Below are 22,685 nucleotides of genomic sequence, written 5' to 3' on the forward strand. Positions count from 1 at the left end.
ATAGATATTTAATATGTTCTCTCTGTATCTAAGTTACTTGCAGCAAAGCACTCAAATTATGTATTGTGTTGTCTCATGGGTTTTTTTGTTGTTTTGGTTTTTTTTTAAGGAAGTTTACCACTAGCATTATTTGTAAAATCTGAATATTGATAAAATTCACTAAACTCTTCTATTTTCCTTGGCCTAATTAAATCTTTAGTCTTGTTTAGTAAATTTTAATTCTGTTCAGCTTTCACTGTATTAATATTTGCTTTCAGACAATGACAAAGATTGGATTTGCATACATCATCTGTACTGTTCCATCCATTGTGGTTTAAATTATGTGCTTTCTTTGAAAAAACTAAGTATATTTTTATGGTGCTGCTGAAGTTAAGGAAAGTTACACAGAGTTAAACTTCCCTTATTCACTGTTTGCTTTGGAAGATACATTTTGTCCTCAGACAACACTTTCTAGTCTTGACTTAATTTCAGTTCCACTCCTTTACAGTATCAGAGCAGTTTTCTCATAACTGCTATACCAAAGCTTCCTCTTTCTAGTCATGCATTTAAGGAAGAATTCAGAGGCTTATGCTCTCAGGGCTCTGGAAGCTGACATTAGTAATTAAGCACAGAAATTGGCAGTGAAAAGTTGAAGATACTGAATGCATGCACTGTGGCTTACAAAAATATAAATGTTATTTATTTTGAAATAGAGAAAGAAATTCAAGGGCCATCACACTAATTGTTTGGCTCATCTCCACTGTTAAATTTAATTATATTGATTTTCTTTTTAATTGAATTTTGTCTACATACAAATAAATATGATACTTCTTGGCTCTACCTAAGCAAATTAGTAGGGCATAATTTGAATGCTTTTCATCTGCCTGTGGAAAATAGCAAATGGAGTTAGGATTGTGTTTCTGGACAAGTCTGTCTTTCCAATATCTCTTTCTGTTAAATTTTCATTTAATTCAAAGTTATTTTCCTGTTTTTTGTTTAGAATATGAATTGGGATGATTTAGCTGCCAAAAAAATACCAGCTCCTTTTAAACCAGTAATCAGAGATGAATTGGATGTCAGTAATTTTGCAGAAGAGTTTACAGAAATGGATCCAACATACTCTCCTGCAGCAACCCCTCAGACTTCAGAAAGAATATTTCAGGTATTTTAAGAACTCACACTAATTTTAAAAAAAATGATTGAACAATTCCATATAGCTAGCTTTTTTTTCCTCCTACCTTTTAAGTTCTTGAAATTAACTGTGTAATTTCCAGTCTCAGTTCCCAGAGCTTTTTGTTCAACAATTGCAAAATGAGAAAGGTGGGAACAGTCCTACTGCAAATATAAAATTCCTTATTTCTCCATTCCCAGCTGAATGTCCTGCATGCTGGACTAAAGTCTGTCTGTTCTTTATTGATTCTTCATACCTTATGAGTCTTGTCATCTTGACTCCATCAGCCTGGGCTACCAACTTGAACAAGTCATGTAGTTCACCCATTTCTACATTATGCACTAGTTGAAGTATTCCTTTGGAAAGTGGGAGCTACCTGCAGAGTTGAAAGTAGGTCTTCCACGTTTTGTAGGAGTGCTCTAATTACTAGACTGCTATATACAGATGAGTAACAAAGCTTTCCTTATCTCCTCCGTGCTGTTAAAGAATGATCCCTTCTTAGATTGTACAGTCTAGATGTAAAATGGGTAGGTAGAAACAGCTCGTGCAGTCAAGTTGGTACCAGAGCTGCAGAGGTGAAGAACAGTTTGGATTGCTTTCTCTTCTCCCCTTCCTTGTGCTTTGTTGTTTTTTTTGTCTGTGTTTGAGCAGATTAATTCTTAGCGTACAGGAATGTAGCATCATATACTGGAAGTTGTTAGATTTGTAGTGACTATAGTAAGCAATTTATGCATGTCACCACTCTATGGTGGTAGTCACAGCTGTTCTTGTTATACTCAAACTAGGCACATCATTAATATGAAGCTTATATTGTTTAGCCATTTGAAATGGTTTGATGCTTACATCACAACATAAAAACTATTTCATGCCTTAACTTTAAGGTGTCCTGGGAAGCTGGCTAATTTGAAGTATGAGCCTTTATCACTATTGTAAAACAATTGAAGCTGAATCAGATTAGCATTAATTATGAGAGTTCTTGTAGTATTATTGTTTTATCTTTAACTATGGAGAAACATATAACTGATTCCAAGAACATACCTGTTCATGTTGAACAGAGTAATATCTAACCATCAATGAGCCAGTTATAGTTTCTGTACTATGGTATGAAAATTCTGATTTCTTTGAAAAATTCTTCTGAAACTTCTAATGTTTCATATGTATTATGATAGTTAATGTGCAGCAATATCAAGCCATGCCCTTTTCTGATGTTTTAATTTCATAGGGATATTCTTTCGTTGCACCTTCTATTTTGTTTAAACGCAATGCAGCTACAGTAGATCCTCTCCAGTTTTATATGGGGGATGAACGACCTGGAACTACAACTATTGCCAGAAGTGCTATGATGAAGGTAATAATAATATCAAGAACTAAATTAATTAGGTGTACCTTGGAATTATGTATAACGTCCCAAGCAGCAATCACAAGCTAGGCTACAGATTACAAAACAGTCATCATTTGTTTATCAGTTCTCTGTAATGGCTCCTCTGATGATCCAAGCATCTAACTTGCATGCGATACTATTAAGTGGTTGACATTTAATCTGAAAAATGAGATGATTGTCTAGTTTCCCAGAAGAATGAAGTATAGAATTAATAATAGTATGATTCCTGATAGTTCTTATTCAGCCAACCATTGTAGATATTTTTGAAACTGTTAATTATATCAGAATTCCTTCTATGATATGTTTACCCAAAAGAGTGTATAGTTGTGTGAAGCCTTTTAAGAACACATGCTATCGTGATGTCTTCAAACGAGTGCATAGTTTTGTGGATAAATGTATGTATGGCCATCTTTGATCCTGTTTGTCTGAATATTTTGTATCTTCAGCTATTGTAGTAGTAATGATTTATTTAGTGATTATGTTTGTTTAATGTAACATGAGCCTTACTCTTTGATTGTTAGAATAATGTTTATGCATTTTATTAAATAGAAGTTAAGATTATATATTTTATTAAAAAGAGAGCTCTTTTACGATTTTAAATATAGATGAAAAATTCTCACGAAATTTTACTCTTTGTCTTTGACTGTGTATACTACAAGTATTCTGCAAAACTAAATACAGACAGTTTCCTAACAGGACTCTCCATTTTATCATCATTATGAACTGGATCTGAAAGAGAAACCATTGGGAGAAGGAAGTTTTTCCATTTGTCGAAAGTGCTTACACAAGAAAACTAGCCAAGAGTATGCAGTAAAAATAATTAGCAAAAGGTATAAATATTCTATAAGACAATAAAAATATTTTCTTTGCTTACTGTCACCCATGGATTAGAATAATGTTCACTACATTTTTGGAAGTAGAAAAATAACTTTAAAATGATTTTCTGTTCTATGAATCTACAGAAACTTGCTGTATCCTTATGACCTTTAAAAAAATTCTGAGAGTCTTTTGAAACAAAATGTTATTCTTGTTGGGGAGGACACAGGAAGAAACCTAAAAAGTACCTTTCTGGTTCCTAGTTGTATTCTACCCTTCCCCTAATTGTGCTCCTAACAAAGTAAGGTATAAGGTTTTTCTATCTTTAGACTTAAGTGAACTGAACATAGGCTTACGCTAGCTCCCTCTCCTAAGCAGCCCATTTGATTGCCTAGGATACTGCTTTTAAGAGGGATCTGTAGTGTGGGTTGCCTCAGATCTATCTAACTGTGTGTGTGTGTATATAAAATGGAACTAGACTTCAGAGTTGTAAGTTGCATTTTGTTTCCTGGGTGTTCTGAAGAGAACATCCAAATGAAGGCAGCTGACTTGCTTTGTACACGGGTATCAGCTGGTCTTCTTCCAGAACGGATACCTCACTTTCTGCCTAGAGAAAAATAAAGATGAAGGATTCTTTGAGAAGCAGATGGAATTTTGCCTTCATTTTGCAGTGTTCATTAGTAAATATGTCCCTAGTGTGTTGTAGAATGCTGGCAGGAAGGGGAAAGTATTAATGTTCTGCTATCGGAATGATAGTTCACAGTGATCTCTTCTCCAAGACATTTGGCTGTACCTCTGTTTTTCCAGACCCTAGAAGAAACTATCCACCAGACTTAAGTGTTTCATCACATGCTGTTTGAATAGGATAAGTTCAAGAATAAAAAACCTAAGTGTAGGTGTCTGACTCACTTTTCTGAAGTCTGCTAATTTAATAGAGGCCTGCCTAAAACTGTTAGTGGAGTCTACAGGGAGACTTGAATGACCTGGCACTAGAAGTGGGATTCAGTAACTTAAACATAGACATCTACGTAGTGCCATTTTAGCATCTGTTGGTGTCTTCTCTGTTCTCCAGTTTCCATCAGTCTTGTGACTACTACCTTTTTGTAGATGTCTTCATGGCTGATGTCATCTCCCAGGCTCTCCTATGCTTAGGCCACTGAATCCTACTCTAGGTATGTATGTTATGGTGATTTAGTTCACCCTGTAAGATTGGTTAACTAGAATTTCAGTCATTATAATGAGACCTTGAACAGTAGTATGCACTAGACACCTACACTGGACATTTTAATGTGAAAATCTCTGCCTTGTGTCTACACTCAAAATTTTTTTCTGTGGTACCTGCAGAGCTGTAGGTTAGTAACTCGCATCTCTTAATGTAATGGATATTTTGTCTTGGGATAACAGTGGGCACAGTGGTATTGACTTTTCCCCTAGAACTAAACTTTGAGGAATTATTCTTTTGCTCTTTCTCCTTCATCTTGGTAGATCAGGCTAAATGAAGGTAAGAAGTGGTCTGTACACAGAGGTGTTTGTTTTTTTTTTAGGAATGTAGGCTGTGAGCAGAGTCAGAGCATGTTTGTGCAGTATTTAGGGGTAGCAGTAAACTCACACTCTCTATAGCTGGACAAAAAACAGCTTGAATAAGAAACTGTAAATAATATTGCTCTGAGGATCACACCGGTAAATCTTGCTAAAAGGAAAAGTGTAATGATTTCTAGCATCTTCTTTGCCTTAAAGGCAATCTTTCACTCCTCCTGACCAAATGTGCCCAAAAAGGGAATCTTACACCTAGGGAAACCCTTTCATGATACTTGAGGTGAAAACTCAGATGAAGAGTTCCTCTGTGGTGTTGCTTTGTTTTGTTAGTAGTGCTGGACCTGCTTCCAGCCAGCAATTTGAGATTTATCTGTGTCTGAAGACCACTCAAACAGTGGGCCCCTGTAAACTTGCTTGAGTTATTGTTTTAGAACTTCCCATTTGTTTTTCATGAGATGGTAACTGTTTATGGAGGGGAAATACTCAGAAAAGTCCATGTACAAATTTCGGAGATTTATGTTCATGATACTGAACCTTTTTCATCTGTTTTCAAAGTTCACTTCCTTCTGATAGTTTAGGGGGAAAGACTGTGTGAGTCAGGTTTTTTAATTTCTTAAGGACCTGAAGCCGCTTTCAATTTAAACAACTTCAGCAGCAGGTTAAACAGCTTAGTTTATTCTTTGATTATATGAAGCCTGCAGAAAAATGGAATTATCTTGCACAGAATTCTCATTGTAGTTCTTATCCTAATTAGGGGGGAAAAAAGGCAACCAAAAGCTAAGAACATGTGTAGTGAGAGAGATTCTGTGTTATCCATAAGGCCATTCTCTTAAATCAGCACGGGGTTGGACTTTCTTGGAGAGAGTTTTGGCAAAAATTTTCAGGCATTATTTACCAAAAATAAATCAACATATCTAACTAGTGGCAAAAAGTGTTCTGGTCTGTCACCATTCACACAGTTTTTATAATGATCACCATGTTCATTTTTTTTGGCTATAGATTTCAGTACTTATAAGAGAATTTATGCCATGAGTTTTGCTCTGAAGATAGTCTTTTCTTATCTCTTCCATTTCAGATTTTTGCAATGGCCTGTTTAGAGGTTCATTTGTATAACACAATTCATATATAGATGATGTTATTTTTTTTTCTAGTAGAGCTCATAGTTTCCATACCACTTTGGAAATACTTGTCTCCTTTAAGAATGGAAAATGATTTGGCCAAGATAAAGGTGAACTAACTAACTTTGTAGCAACATAAGTGAAGTCAGATTTCCCTGGACTAAGGGAAAGGTTAGTTTTAGATAGAAAATATTCTATAACATAACATCAGCTTTTGCTGAAGCAAGTTACAATTGCATTAAAAACTTTGTTTGGTTTCACTGTGGTTTTTTAATAATCTAAATTGCAGAGTTATGTGGCAAGTTTTCTCAGCTTACTTTGAATATACCTTTAATTGTACTAAAGCAATTAAAAAATAGGTCTAACGCTTTGAACATGCAATTTGCTTAATAAAACGGGTACAAAATGACTGCTCAATTTTTCTAGAATGGAAGCCAACACCCAGAGAGAAATAACAGCCCTGAAACTCTGCGAAGGACATCCGAATGTAGTGAAGTTACATGAAGTTTTTCATGACCAGGTATTTTGAAGAAACTGTAATCAGCACCTACCAAACACATTGCCATGTGTTTTCCCAAGAACCTTTAGGAGTTAAGCATAACTGTAACTGTGAAGGCAACGTTTTTCCTAGGGCTTTTGTCTAGTCAGTATAGAAGATGAAGCAGAAGTTCTACATTCAAGCAAACTTGCAGTTACTCTAGCAAATCAAAAGTATGTGTAAAAATTAGTCTTGGATTGTGTTTGTGGTTCTGGCCTTGGCTGTCTTTGTGAATCATCATGCAGTATATTCATTGCACAGTTTCACATCTATGATACTGAGGTGCCTAATCACTTTTCCCTAGGGTTGTCATAAATTTTAAAACAGTATTGATGAATTGGTTTGGAAATCATGCATATGAAGATTATACAGCTAGCATTTTTTTTTACATATTAGTAACTAAATAGCTTGCCAAATTACCAAATGTGAAAGTAGAGCCTCTATTTGAAAATATATTAAGATCAGTTTATTTACGTACCATAATTTTCTTTCTCCTTAATGTGATGCAGACTCCGCAGCATGTAATAAACCATAATTTGATCTGAATTGGAAGTTGGCCCTGGTCTGAGCTGGGGTTTTGGACCAGATGTCCTGTAGAGCTTTCTTCTAACATAAACTACTTTGTGATTCTAGTCTATGATTCTGTAATGGAACGTGAGGTCTCTTGCCTCTCCACCTATCCCAGTCTATCCTCTTCATGCAGTTTATAGAAGGACCAGCAGAGAGGTCATGTGGAGCACTTCTAAAATGAGCTGAGAGGATTTCCTAGTGAAGTTTCAGGGTGCTTTTAAAGGATTTAATTAGCATTAAGTGGTTAGCTCCTTATGCATATTAATAGATATGTATCCCTGCATCAGAACAGGCTTAAGGGCAAAAGTCTAGCTTTTTCCAGCTTTATTTGTTAGCCTAAGTAAAGACATTTCGTCTCTCTACAAATGTAGCTGATGGTATTGTGTTTTTTTAAATAAATATGGGTGGACATGGCAAAGACATTATCATTCTTCAATCTCAATGAGATTGATGGGGAAAGTGCATCTGAGATGCAAGTTGGTTCTTGTTTTTGGCCTTCCAAATTGGTACAAGCAGTAGTGTTATTTCTTCAAAAGTGGAGAACCTGTCAGATTAGCACCTACATCTTGAATGAACATTGGTTTGTAATGTTAAATTTCTAACATACTGTATTTTTCTTTATTGTTTCAGCTTCACACATTTCTAGTAATGGAATTGCTGAAGGGAGGAGAATTGCTTGAGCGTATTCAGAAAAAGAAACATTTCAGTGAGACTGAAGCCAGTCACATTATGCGCAGACTTGTTTCAGCAGTGAGCCACATGCACGATGTAGGAGTAGTCCACAGAGATCTGAAACCTGAGGTACAGTGACTTGCATATATATGTTAAGACAATAAATTATTAAATATCTGGAATGTGATGTGTCTCTGTTTCTCCAGCTTTTATTACAGAGTTTTCTACTTCTGTATTTTTAATAAAATGTTACCGCTTTTACTTGGTAAATTCTGTAGATGTTTTTCTGTTCATAGGTAAAAGTAACTGTTAGGAAACATGTTCTGTAAGCAGTCTGTACTCTAAACTTGTTCAAAAACATTCTTTACCTATTTGGGGACAATTTTTACTAGCGTGTATTTATTGTATGAAACAGTTCATAAGCAGAGAGCTAGGTTGCTTGGATACTTTCCCTGTACATTTTCACCCTTGGTTTGACCTTAATTCCCTCAGCAGGGCTTCTTTTGGATGTAACTGTGACACCCTTGTACTGTCTTCTATTCCAGTTAAGCACAAAATGAACCACAAACTTATGCAGTCAGCTAATAAAGATGTGTGATTTGAGTTCAGTGAGTTCAGTAGTTTCCCAAAAGAAACATTTTTTAATATCTGTTTTTCAATAATTACTTGTTCTGATATTTTTATTGTGCAGCAACATCTTGCCTTCCAGACAATTCTGTTTACTACGGTGATGTTGACCACTGGCTTTGTTCTGCTTCCTGGACCCAATTTTTTCTTGGGTTTTTTTGCCAGCAATGGCCTTGGATATGTGTTAGTTTTCTCAAGCCTGAGAGTAGTGTAAATTGATGTTAGTTCATCCAGTAAGGATGTTATATTGTATAGGTGATTACAGTCATCATATGTCAGGAAATACCTACTCCTTTTGTAGCTGAAGTTAAATAATCCACCATACCTACTGATGTTATCATTTTGTAATGTACCTTCTGCTATATGACTTAGTATTTTGTAGTAATTCCAGTTCAACAGATAAAGAAGTCTGCTAGGTATTGGTATTTAAACTATTTTTGAAAATCAATCCAAAATATATGAGTTTGAAAGAAGCTCCTGTTTTAAGTAAACAGTTAAACAAAGAGGAACTATTGTGAAATTCTAATGTGTGAGTTGAAAAAGTCATCAGAAAAACTTTTTTTCGAGAGTGACATCATCAGGGAAAGAAACTAGCTTTTGAAATGAGTAATTATTAAAAAGTCAAAACCCAAAAACCCTTTCTCTCTTCTATTCTCATCACTTTAGTCTTACTACCATCTTGAATATAAAGACAGAATAAAGCAGAGCTTCAGTTGCATGGTAAATTAGGCAGTCTTCAGTTCTACATTACGTTCAAGAACAGAAGTCTAGGAAGTCCAAGTAATGAAGGGTTAGCAAACAGCTTGCAGAATCCATGGCCTCCACAAAATTGGACTTAACCTGCTACTTCCTTCCTGCTTGTTGTTTTGAAAGTTACTATTTTAGTTTCCAACATGAACTTAGTAGGAGATAGGCAGGCTTCCCAATATAGATGTAGTTAGTGCACCTTTCTGTAAAAAGCTATACAGGAATTTCTGCTGCTTTTCTAAGAATTCCAGTCAGTTTTGTTTGATGTTCAACTTTGACATCTAATGTGCTACTGATAAATCTATTTTTAAAAATATGACTGGTTAAATGTCTAAGGATGAGACTTTTTTAATTGCATGAACTGGGAAAGTCTTCTGTTTAGCAGTAGTAATTTGATTATATATATTGTTCTGCAAAACAGAGGAAAAGTACTGGATAGAAAGTAGAGAATTCATAGGAATAAAGAATTTGTGTAGCATATATGACCATTTTAAGCCTCTCAGTAGAGGATTTGAGAACTGTTTCTGTGAAGTGACCATTAATATGTAAAGTGAGTTCTAGAGGTATTAGAACAAAACCTAACAAGACAGAGATAGTGTTGTTTATATATCCTTAAACTATGTGTGGAATATAGCTGTAAATATGGAAGCAGGGAGGTTGTGAAAAATACTTTATTTACCCAATCAACAGGGAAATCTGAACCCAACTTAAGACACTTGGACTTTACCTTTTTCTCTGTGCATAGCCACTTTAATTTTTATCTTAAGAATGTCTTTTTAACCCAATGTTACTCATTCTTCATTTACATGTTGACTATATAACAACACCATAGAAAAAAGACAATTATATTAATCACTCATCCTTGTTGTATTAATATTTTTGCTGAAACTAGGCTTCCTTCAGATCCATTTTACACATTTTAAAATTAAAAACTGACTTTTCTGAATGTGCATTAAGCTATAACAGCAGTACAGAATGGAAAAATACTAAAATGTTTTGTAGAAGCTATTTTCTTTTATCCATAATGAATGCTCTGTGGTTCTCCTTATTGATCTGCTGGCAGTCTAGCGATCATTTTTTAACCCTTGTTAATGAGTTTGAAATTAAATTACTTTGTGTAAGTCATTCACCTCTTGTATTACAGAATTAGATAGGGCTATAGGATTTTATAATACTGAGACTTTTTCTAGCATTCATAGATTAAACAGTAAAGGCAATAGCAAAATTATGCTCTTCTCTCAAGAAGTTGATGGGAAGAGTAGAATTAGATTTTAATTTGTCTTGGCCTCAGACAGTTCTTCTAAGACTTAGCTTCTTTCTTGTATCTTTCTTGACAAATATAAATACTCAGGGGGGAAAAAAGAAGCAGATTGTCTTAAATCTTCCAAATGGATAACAACTTGTCTGTCTTCAAGTCCAAGGTGCCACATTCCAGTCAGTAAAGCTGAAATTCTGAGGGACTGCTATACCAGTGTCTTTTTACCTTGGTGTAAGGAGGAGGTTTGAGGTTGGACTGTTGTGTGACTTTCAGAGCTCAAATGCCGTTGGTCCCACATCACTTCCACAACATCCATGCCAAAGGCACCTCTCAGTAAAATTGCTGAGCTGTTGGGGCCCTTTATACCACCACTTTATCCCAAGGGGCACCTTGTTACCACCATCCTTCACTTTCAGTTTACTCTTTTGCATTATTGTGCTCATGGCAATGTGGCTTCAGTGTGTTACCACTTGAGGATCAAAGACTATTCAGTCACAAAACAAGACATGCAACAGGAGTCCCCCACACAAGAAAGCTGTCATTCACAACATGCCAGAATAATAGGGAAGCTAAAGAAAATTTGCTTTTGTTTGAGGAAAAAGGCAATTCTTCATCTCCAGACATTTTGATGTCTTCGCTTTTTTTTCTTGTCAGTGTTCCCTGAATTCTTTTCCCCACTGTTCTCTGCTACGTATTGATTTTCATTAATAATCTCTGACAGAACTACCCTGACTTGCAGGTATGCAGGATGCAGATAAACACATCACATTTTCTTCCAACCCAGAGCACCATTATTTCTACTTTTCCGTTTTTTTTCCCCCAGTGTCTCCCAGTTCCCTTTTCCTGTAGATAATGTCAAGTTTTCTGTAGTAATAAATTGAGGAAAATAATTATAAGCAATTTTCTACCCAGTGCTGGCATTGATTTTGTCTTTGCTTTTCAGAATTTACTATTTACAGATGAAACTGATAATTCAGAAATAAAAATAATTGATTTTGGCTTTGCTCGTTTGAAACCACCTGATAATCAGCCTCTGAAGACTCCATGTTTTACTCTTCATTATGCTGCCCCAGAGCTCTTGAATCACAATGGTTATGATGAGTCTTGTGATCTGTGGAGTTTGGGAGTCATTTTGGTAAGTGATTGAGGTTTTTAACTATAACTTTATTGCTTGTATCTACTTTTTATTAAAATGCAGAGGATTTGACATGATTTCAGACATAAATTGGGTACATGCTGAATTCAAGTCTGGTGAAAATATTACTGCAAAAATAATAGGTTCCAAAGACAGATGTTTTCCAGGGGTGGAGATTTTTTTTCCTAAGTAGCAAATTAAATTTAACACTTCTGGGAATGGAAAAGTTACTTGATGCAGTCAGGTTCTCAGAAAGAGGTATTCTTGTTAGGAGATTTTACAGGCATCCATATAATCTTTTTACAGTTTCAGTTCAGAGAAGGAATCAACCTGCATCCTGATTTACAGAAAATTAATTACAGTAGACATAAGTGGGGTAGAAATATGTGTTGTTCATAGCTTCTTGAAACATACAAGTGTTTTTTCTAACAACGACTCCAGAGAAAGTCTTGCAAAGTTAAAGTTTTCTATAGCCTCGAAGTTATGCCAGTCCAGATTTTATTGCATATCTCTGGTGATGCAAACAACAGCACTCCATATTTAGTAATAGAGTTGTCCATAAATATACTGTGTTTGTTAATGCTGCTTTTGTTGTCATGACAGTACACAATGCTATCAGGACAGGTACCATTTCAGTCTCAAGACAGAAGTTTAACATGTACCAGTGCATTGGAAATTATGAAGAAAATTAAAAAGGGAGAATTTTCCTTTGAAGGAGAAGCTTGGAAAAATGTTTCTGAAGAGGCTAAAGAGCTAATTCGAGGTACGTATTCACAAGTGTTTCACGTACCTTATATTTCTGTCTCAAAATGTAAAATTAGAGAACCATACAATATTTGGATGCTGGAATCAGCAGCAGACTGTCAACCTGTCAGAGCAGTATCCACAGCTTGAGCTGTGTACTGACCCCTAATACAAACTATGGGTTGAGGTGGACACATCAGACTGTGTTACAAATTGCTTGTACACATAGCAGAGCTTTCTAATGTGGTGAGATGCTGATAGGAAGGTTGGTGGGGTTAGAAGGAACTGAAGAGCTTCAGAAAAAGTGAACTCACTGTTTTGAAACATTTTAAAACAAAAGCAGAGTTTTTCTTTTATGTTATTTTTGCTTTTCTAAAAAACCAAAACAGCTTATGAGATAATTGTCTTTAAAGCTAAGCTTTTGCAGAAAATTAATTTATTACTATATTTTTCCCTTTGCCTATTTTTTAATCCATGTGCCAAGAGTACTTACTGTATTTCTGAGCTGCTTCATTCACATTTGCCATACTTTTGGTTTCCCTTAAGCTTTTGAGCATCTAATTATGTTTTTGGCATGAGCTAGACACCAATCCTAATTCTACTTAGATGGAGTTCTGAATTTCTGTAGAAGTAGGCTTGTAAGGAATTTTTCTGCCAAAAATGTAGGGATTTCCAGATTCAGACTTAAGTGGAGTGTTCAGGGAATCTGAGGCTTACTCCCTTGAACTTCATCCCAGACAGGTTTTAAGTGAAGAAATCATTTGGTAGTTCTGAGTTGATGTGAAAAGAGATGCGACTTATCAAACAGTTAAATATCAATTTCTTGTGTTTAATGATTCTTGTGGAGCGGATGATAGCCTAACATTGTGTGAGCCTTATCTAGGATAAATATTGGCATACCTAGGACAAATATTGACCTTAGTTACTTATCAACGCAATGTATGAGATTTTTGTAATAAATATTTACATTTTCTATTAAATGAAGATAAATAGATCACAGTTCAAAAGAATATGATATGTTTCTATTAGGACTTCTAACAGTGGATCCAAACAAAAGAATTAAAATGTCCAGCCTGAGATACAATGAATGGCTTCAGGACGGCAGCCAGCTGTCATCCAACCCTCTGATGACACCTGATAACTTAGGCTCTTCAGGAGCTGCAGTGCACACATATGTCAAAGCAACTTTTCATGTAAGTTCTAAGAAATTTTATGTCATATGCTGTATTTTGTAATGTGTAATCTGGATTCATGTATGTTTTCTCCTAATAACAAGACATATCTGTCCTTAAAATTCAGTGTTTGCTTATACCTGGATTTTTTTCCTTGATATGTAACATCTCTGGAGTACATGAAAATAAAAATGATGAAGCAAAATTAAATTTCTTGAAGATATTTATATTCATGAGCACTTGAGGACTGAGGGACAGCTGTTCATGAAAGAGCTATTAAAAATATTTTGTTTCTTAGAGGAACCTATTAAAAGGTCTTCAAACTTTTATGAAAAAATAGAAAAAACTTTGTATTTAACTTAAGAAACTGTTTGACTTTTTGTTCTTAAGGTTAAAAATTTGAAGTAAAATTTCTGGAACCTGTGTAGTTCATGTTTTTTATATCATAGATGCTTTTTAATGGAATTGCTTATCTACTATTTTATGTTTACTAAAACCATTTGAACTGCAGCTGTATTATACAAACATATTCTTGATTCTCATGATACCTTCTACAGAGAATAAGCCAAAATTGAGCAGATTTATGCAGAAATGCTTGCGGACACTTAGAAGGAAGGAGACAAAAAGAAAATAATTGTTACCTGGAGAGGTCCTGATAATGCAACATAATTTGGGCTGAAAGAAAAACTGTAATTTAACAGTATCGTTTCTGAAAATGTAGTCTTAAATAGGTTAAGGCTTAATAAAAATACTTCTAAGTTAGAAAGAACAAGGAGGGGAACATGCCAATTAATAATGTGATGTATTGGCTCTTTCATACCCGTAAAAGCTACTAAAGTTATTATTACAGCTACAATAGGAACTAGTAGTACTCTGTCAAGAAATTGTGGTTTATCTTGTGACTTGCCATAGAACATTCATAATAAGTGACAAGGCATAAAATGTCTTAAACCTCTTGAAAAGCTTAGAGTTACCTTTTATTTTTAAACAGGCCTTTAACAAGTACAAAAGGGAAGGATTTTGTCTCCAGAATGTTGACAAGGCACCTCTTGCAAAAAGAAGGAAAATGAAAAAAACAAGTACAAGTACAGAGACACGTAGCAGCTCCAGTGAAAGTTCACATTCTTCTTCCTCTCATTCTCATGGTAAAACTACACCTACAAAGACATTGCAGCCCACAAACCCTGCAGACAGCAATAACCCGGAAACCATCTTCCAGTTCTCTGACTGAAAAGTGGAGAATATTCTCTCTTGAAGATTAAAGTGGTTATAAACTTGGTAGTACCTATGTTTTCTTCTCCCACACTTCCTCCCTGTGGCTTACAGGCTGCTACAGGAATGTCTGTTGCTTTAGAAATGTATTTAAGTCATACCTTTTTAGCTTTGTATTTCAATACATTTCTTTTTAGCATTAAGTTTGATATCACTGGATATGGTATAATACTATTATACAAACAACATTCTATTCTCTTAGGGCTAAATTACTAGTGTGCAGTCAAGCTCAAGGTAAGGAGCTATGCTGCTTGTGGTACAGCTTGGAAGAAGACTGTTTCTCAGTGTCAGAATCTTCCTCCCATTTTTTTCCCCACTGTTTAAAGAAAGAAAAGCTCTGTAACATACATAGAACTTTTGGATCTTCTGCTTTTACCCAGCTCTGTGAAGAATGTTATAGAATTTGATTCTTCGTGCATGTAAAGAATCATTGGTACAATGCACCAAAGGAGTATAGTACTTTAAGACCTTTTAAATTTGTGGTTACATTCTGTCCCATTTCTTTGAATTTTAAGATCAAAATGGAACGTTATGGACCTCTTATTTTGTTTTAAAAAGTAACTCCACATATCTTATTCTAAACAACTGAGAATACAAGTCTTAGATTTTTTTTTAAATTAATTTATTTTTTAAATAAATCTAGGGTAAGAGATGTCTAATATGAGATGTCTAGTACTGTGATGCAAATTTTTTTGAAGTTATTCTGAAAGATTTTACAGATTCTAAAACATAATACTATAAAAGAAAATTAAATTTCATATTCAATGCTTTGGAAAATGGTCACATGTTAAAATACCTATTTCAAGAATTAATTATAATTTATATTTTCTTTTTATATTTACACAATGACTTTAAAATACTAAGATTTTTTAAAAGATGCAAAAGCACCAGTTTCAACATCTGTTATTATAGGGGCCATACAAAATGTATACCAAGTTATTTGAATTTTGCATTGTGCAAATATTGCAGTTTAATAGTAACTGTAAAATATTAGAATATATGTTTTATTTTTTGCACTTTATAACATCTAAAGGAGATGTTTTAGAATAAAGTGCACTCAGATCTCTCTTCCTACAAGGGTGCTGAGCACTGTTCTACTGGGTTAAATGACCTGAAATCCACCATACTTGGTGATTATGGTCATTGTGAAGGAGAATTCTGTACTTTGCAGGAGTGAATCCCTGTATATTACCTACTGTTTTCATTCCTTACTTTTAAAATGCAAGGCTACTTCTATCTTGCTTTTACATTGTATATAACAAATACTAGACCTGGGCACCTTGTGTAGTGTAGATGTTAACAACTTATGCACTGGGAATACTAAAGGGAAATTATATTGAACACTGTGCTTCACAACTTGTTCACTGTGGTGTACTACAGTGAAGTATTTCCTACTGTGATAGTATAGTATGTACATAACTGTTTGGAATCATAAATGTGACTTACAGAAACATCAGCATAAACTTTTAAATCAGTATATTTTATAAATTTATGGAGAGCTCTTTTATAGCTTGTATTCTCAATGACTAGAGGTAACTTAAGTGCTAAAGATGACTTCAGTTTTGCAAATGCTTACACGTGTAAGTCTCCACTGAAGTCAGAGGGGCTCCTTGTCATATGCCTAAATTTCTGTGATGGAAGACTAATTGAGTAGAGGATTTTGTTAACAGCTGGCTCTATCTTAAAGTAACCTTAATCCAAACCCTATGCAAAAAAATAAGGTTATAGGAATTGTTTATATCAGTGGTTTTATTTATAGAATTGTATCAGATATCAGTATTGACAAATACAATACATCCATGTTTACAGGGATTGTGTGTATCAAAACAAGGCTTTGAAGCCCAACATGTTTGTTCTGTGTTTCTTTAATATTAATAATGGCATTCTGAGGTTTTGGAATTGCTCATGTGAAATAGTTTACTACTTTCTTGATGTGAATGTCAACAGTAATTGCAGCATTAATTTCAGGTTGATGTGAATATTGAGATTTGCACTGTTTATGTAGAAGTAGTATATTTAAAGATCAGTATATGTGCTAATAACACAACCAGTTTTAAATGGCCGATGTTAAAGTATTGAAAAATAATTGTCAATGTAATATATTCAGGTTTGCTTTCTGAATGCTCTCTTTGGAAGTAATCTCAATAGTGAACATGGCTCATTTGTAAAAGAATACTTCCCCTCTCCCCAATAAACTTGCTGTAAATACAACGAACAACCCACCATTAATGCTTGTTATGCAAACAGCACAAGTGAATCGAGAGATTGGCAAACAGGTTGCTTGTGAAGTTTGCACTTGGAGGAGTTCTTGGAATTTGTTTTCTTCAGAGTGAGGACGACAAAAAGCTATCTTGGTTTTATTTCATTTAAATATAAGAAACTTTTGGATACCAAGTGGATTTGTAATATTGTGACACAGAAGTCCAGTATTGCATCAGAATGGATTGAGCCTTCAGACTGGCTCAGCCCTTTTCCATGGCTACTTTTCTGAACGAGATAATGATCCCTGCACAGCTGTGATTCTGTCATCTGAGAACAGAATAATTCCTGGCAGAAAATATTCATAGAATGATGATACATGTTTATTGGTTGTAATGAAGTGTTGCACAAGCTACTTATATTTTTAATATAAGCATGTATTATGTGCATGCATGTACACACATGCTGTATTGCATGTCTAAGTCTCAGTTTAAAGTAATGTGCTTTGTTTGAGAGAGCTTGTATTTAAAAATGAGTTCTGGACTCACACAGAGTTGGAAGGCCAGACAGTGGGGCTACCACAGAAGAGGAAGAATGTTATGGGAAATCAGACATGAGAGGCTTCTGGAAAGATTTTTTCAGGGGTAAATTTCTCCCCTGGCTATCTCCTTGTGCATGTAATAATCACTGACACTGAATTGCAAGCTTTATTGCCAGTTGTCCAGCATAAACACATTTTCTAACTCTGCAGTCACTGAGTATGTATGTGTGTCCACACACATGTGTATATCTTTATAACATTAAGTCATCATACTGAATTCTTTTGTTATTTCTCAAGTATCAATCCAGGTATTTTTACTAAGTTGATGGTCTTCATTCTTTGCCCCATAAATGACATCTTTCTCAGCATCCAGTTTTTTACATTGCAAAACATGACATTGCCTTCCTTCAGTTGAGATAGTTGATGGAATATTCTGGATTGAAAGAACAAAAAATAACACGTCTATTTCTGCTGTAAAGAGGTTCTGCTTTGGTCTTTGTCTGCACTTCTCAGTTTGCTCTTTGACCCGCAGGGCACTGGATTCTATAAAAATATAAGAAATGCAGAGCTGTTGACTAGCTCTCGCCTGCCATCCTGCATTTTTATATATCACTCATTCAATAGATTCTGAATGTTCAGAACACCTATGTAGAAAAGAAAACTTAGACTGATTCCTGTGGTCTGCACTAGTAAATGAAGCAATGCTTTCAGTTCCATGGGCCAGCTGGAGCAGTCTTGTTTGTGGTGCCCAGAAGCTGCAAAATGGGGAAATGCAGGAGACCTGCAATAATGTAAATTTAAAGAAAACCCATATATTTTGACAGCCTTCATGTTCTCTGTGATAGAAATGGAATCTGCAACTGTCTGGGAAACAATTATAAGTATTTAGGTAGAGGAGATGTTATGGGCTGGTCTGACTAATAATTTATTCAGTGGTAGAAAGCAATTCATAATATGCACACATAAAATTGCTTTTAAATATTGGCAACCAGTCTCCTTGTATTCAAAAAGTTTATGCAGAAGTCTGGAAAGAAAAACAGAACTATTCTTTAATTGCTCAGGAACTGCTAAAAAAACCGATCAGATGAAAGTGCAAACCGATAGCAAATTTGTTGCCATTTTCTTAATAATACAAAGATATTTGTTGACAAATCCAGCATCAAGTCTTAAAATTGGGATCTCATTTATGTTCATCTGATTTTCCTTGGGGCTTTTTTTGGAAATATGTTGTTGCCTTAGCATGAATGTGACCAAAGGTTTATTTTCATAAGTAGGAGAAAATCTAAGGATTTAGGATTGGGCCTTGTGAATAACCAAAAGAAGTCTACTTGGAAAGGTAACCAGTTCAAAATATAAATACATATTACTGATATTTGGTGTTACATCTACATCTAATCAAGTACATTTCACGTAAGTTATGGGTATGATTTTGTATGACACATTCAGCTATGCTGAAAAAGTTTCCAGTATAGAGTCTTTGGACTATATCAAAGTGAGAAGAGAGGAGGGAAGTTGTATTTAAAGACAATGATGCAAAGAAGGAACAGGGCCCAAGATTTGTCTCTAACTCATGCTGCCAGAGGTGACTAGGTAATAGTGTCATTGTCTGTAGTAGCTGACTCGTTAGTAACAGTACACTTGCTTTTTTTCCTTTAAAATCAATCTACAGTAGAGAAGAGAAACTAAATTATTTTACAAAAGCAGCAAATACCTCAAAGCTTTTCTCAGGTGTCTCCTTAATGAGTTTTCATCTTTTAAATAAATAACTCAGACTAACATAATAGTTACTCTCTGGAAGCTATGCCTGCTTGAGGGAACAGGATCCCACTATCTGGTGATGTGTTTATTGTAGAGGAATTGTAGAAATTAGAGCTCAAGGTGCTATATCCCTGCTGCTTCTAAGTTCAAGTGTTAATACTATTCTCCTTACTATGTATTGCTGTGCCAGTTCCATTGGTGTGCAGCCATGGCAGGTCACTTAGTTCAGTGTTAAAGCTGTCAGATTAAAAGGAAAACTTGTGAGAACAGGCCTTTAATTTTAATCTACATCTGGATGGCAGAAATTAGTAAAAACTTGGCACTGGCTTTCAACCTTGACAGTCTTATTAAGATGCTCCTGCAGCAAATTTTGATGCTTACAGATATCTTTACTGACCTCTTTCACAATAGAGGAAGAAACCTGCAAAATTATTTCTTGTCAGATAAAAACTTTTGCTAAAGTCCCAGTAGTATAGATCATCTCTAATTTCTACCTTTACCTTTGCAGCTGTGAAGGCAAAAATGAATTGGTGACAGATTATGACAGCTGGTTATAAAGGAGCAGGGTGTGTTAATTTGCAGTAAGTGGAACAGGGTGTGCTATTACTTGTGTCAGTGTGGGCAGGGAGTGAAGAGAGGGAAAGAAATGCAAAGAAGGGAATGCTGAGTGCTTTGCCTCACTGTAATTTACAGGACATTCTGGTTGCACACCATTGCTTTTAAAGAAGCAATGGCCTCCGCATTTAATTTAAAGTCTTTTAGAATAAAAACCCCAGAGATTACCCTGACAGCTTTTTTTTCTTGGAAACTGTGTCATTTTTACATGTGAAGGTGGCAACATGGACATTGATTTCCTTAACTCAATGTATTCCAGTTATCAACAAATCACGGTGAAATTTGGTTTCTGACAAATATGCACATCTCTGAAATTCTTTGTCACATCAACACAGTGCAAAACCTTGTGGCAGAAGTTTACCAAAAACCAAGAGAAGTAATTGCAATGCTTTATTTTGCCTAATGTTCAGAAAATGAATGAGGACAGGGTTCCTTTGGAGCAAGTCTAGAGAAGAGCTGTGAAGTTGATAAGAGCCCTGGAGCACCTCCCCTATGAAGACAGGCTGAGACAGTTGGGGCTGTTCAGCATGGAAAAGAGAAGGTTATGTGGATACTCATAGCAACCTTCCAGTATCTGAAGGGTGCCTACAGGAAGCCAGAGAGGGACTCTCTGTCAGGAACTGTATTGATAGGACAGGGAGTAAGGGGTTCAAATTGAAAGAGATGAAATTTAAGTTAGATATTAGGAAGAAATTCTTTACTCTGGAGTTGGTGAGGCACTGGAACGGGTTGCCCAGGGAGGTTATGGATGCCCCAAGTCTGGCAGTGTTCAAGGCCAGGTTGGATAAGGCCTTGAGCAACATGGTCTAGTGAGAGGTGTCCCAGCCCATGGCAAGGCAGGTTGGGACTAGATGATCATTTAGGTCCCTTCCAACCCTTAACATTCTGCGATTCTGAATTGGACTGGAAAAGCACTAGAAGACAGGATCCTTTTGTGAATGCAGTGGTGGAAGAAGTACAAGAAAACTTCTAAAGCTGAAAGTTCTAGAAGACTGCTCAGGACTTGTGTAAGATTTGTGGAACCAGATGTCAGCTGAATGCTCCTGTCTCTAGAGCTGTTAAGGATGATAAGCTCAGCCTGTTGTTGGCCAGTCCTATCAGAGCATACATTGGGATTAAGTAGGTTATGCAGGTTTTGTTTGGGCTTTTCAGGGTGGTGGTGGTGTGTGTTTGTTTTGAATTACTATTATGTAATTTTACTCCCCTTGTTGTATACTTACTTCAGTCCTTTTCCTGAGCATTCTGTTTATGTTTACCCTCCCATCTCTTTGATTTCTGTAGTCTTTCTGCTTGTCCTGAAATGCATGAATATTTCTGCCCAAAAAGAACTGTAGAGTCAAATGACCAATGTAGAGAGAAAATAAAAATATAAAGGAAAGCTATGCAATAAACCCTTCCCTTTATCAGAAGTGTGGAGATAACCTGGCTTAAGGTATGTGGTCATTAGGGATAAGGTTAAGGTTACACTGGTCAATGAATAGGTATCTTACTCTCCAGATGACATATTTGATAAACATAATGAATAGTGTTAGAAGTATAAAAGAACACTTTTAAAAATTTAAAAAAAAAAATATTTGGGGGAGAGACTGGGGGCAGGGGGTGGGCAGAGGATATGAGTGCAACCCAAAAGGTACAAACTCAAATACCACCTTCAGACTTGGATCTAAATATACTCTGAACAAGATGCCAGATCTGGTTGGCTGATTTGTCTTTTAGGATTTGAAGTAGGGTCAGGTCAGCAGCATGCAGGAGATATCAGCTTTGTCCTGCAGATGTGGAACTTCAGATTTTCAAGAGCCTGTACTTGGATATGGCAGGAGCATTAAGAGACTGAAAGCTGGCCGTTATTCCTCAGAAGCTTTGTGAATCATGTTTGTGAACTGAGGATAGATAAAGTCCACAGAAGGATAGCTCACATCCATCCCCAACCATCTGTAGTCACAGTAACATTATTGTTTTCTACTTTAGTTCTTATCAAGCGGCTCAAAAAAGCACATGTTTTGTTCTTACCTTGTCTGTGCTGATAGGTGGAATGATCTCCAGGGCAGTGAAGTGGACTGGAAATGATCTGTTCTATGGTTTCAGACAAATGCTAGACCTTTTGGAAGCTTCTTTGATCATGTTATTGTATTTTAAATGAACTGTATTTCTATCCTAATCTTCCCTCAAATACCAAGTTGAACTTTTCGTAGGAAAGAGTTATGACATAGCAGAGTATATGAAAAGGAAAAAAATTGATTTTTAGAGAATCTCGGAAGACACAAGCACAACAAGAGCAAGTGTTAGGCAATAGAGTTCTGAAAGGTTGAGTAGAGCCAGATAAAGTAAGCTGTAGTGTGTAAAGCCATCTGAATATTGCAAGACCATAAGAAATGTCATCCTGAGTCAAACCAAAGAGACCAGAATTGCATCCAGCCCTCCACGTGCAGACGTGCCATGGTTTACAGTGTGGCAGAATGATGTTGGCTGCTTTTTCCTCAGTAGTCTTCTTGGTGATACCTGGTATTTTGTAGGCTGCCACTGCACAATGCAGCAAGGATTTCAGGGAATTGTCTGTGATTTCCTCTCTGACATCCTGTATCAAATGTAAATCAGTGAGTCATCTGAGGAGCAAATAACTTGTGTTTGACTAATTCTTGTCACCTGAAAGACATCCAGTCTCATTTTGGATACATCAAGACTTGAAGAATGCACTGCCTCTTTGGTATTTAACCAAATACTTCATTATTGTGGTAGCTGTTAAAAAGTCTGATTTTTTATATAAATTTATCTGGCACAGGTCTCAACTTTGGGGTTTTTTTTCTAATTTTCTCTGTTACTGTATTTGTAAATGCTG

The 22,685-nt window shown here is 35.7% G+C and overlaps 1 protein-coding gene across 7 annotated transcripts in view; it reads left to right on the forward strand.

Annotated features, from left to right (window-relative positions):
* The window catches only part of RPS6KA5 (ribosomal protein S6 kinase A5), an 85,591-nt gene extending 67,637 nt beyond the window's left edge, over positions 1–17,954 (forward strand). For all 7 annotated transcript variants that reach the window (XM_027638429.1, XM_027638428.1, XM_027638433.1 and 4 more), the window contains 9 exons: positions 980–1,141; positions 2,373–2,498; positions 3,228–3,361; positions 6,428–6,521; positions 7,740–7,910; positions 11,357–11,548; positions 12,152–12,311; positions 13,322–13,485; positions 14,456–17,954. In XM_027638429.1, the coding sequence (XP_027494230.1) occupies positions 980–1,141; positions 2,373–2,498; positions 3,228–3,361; positions 6,428–6,521; positions 7,740–7,910; positions 11,357–11,548; positions 12,152–12,311; positions 13,322–13,485; positions 14,456–14,695 (1,443 nt within the window). In that variant the 3' untranslated portion in view covers positions 14,696–17,954. The remainder of the gene's footprint in view (positions 1–979; positions 1,142–2,372; positions 2,499–3,227; positions 3,362–6,427; positions 6,522–7,739; positions 7,911–11,356; positions 11,549–12,151; positions 12,312–13,321; positions 13,486–14,455) is intronic.
* The last annotated feature ends 4,731 nt before the right edge of the window (positions 17,955–22,685 follow it).

The sequence above is a fragment of the Corapipo altera genome, unplaced genomic scaffold, assembly GCF_003945725.1.
Source record: "Corapipo altera isolate COAL_440 unplaced genomic scaffold, ASM394572v1 23, whole genome shotgun sequence".
Lineage (NCBI taxonomy): Eukaryota > Metazoa > Chordata > Aves > Passeriformes > Pipridae > Corapipo > Corapipo altera.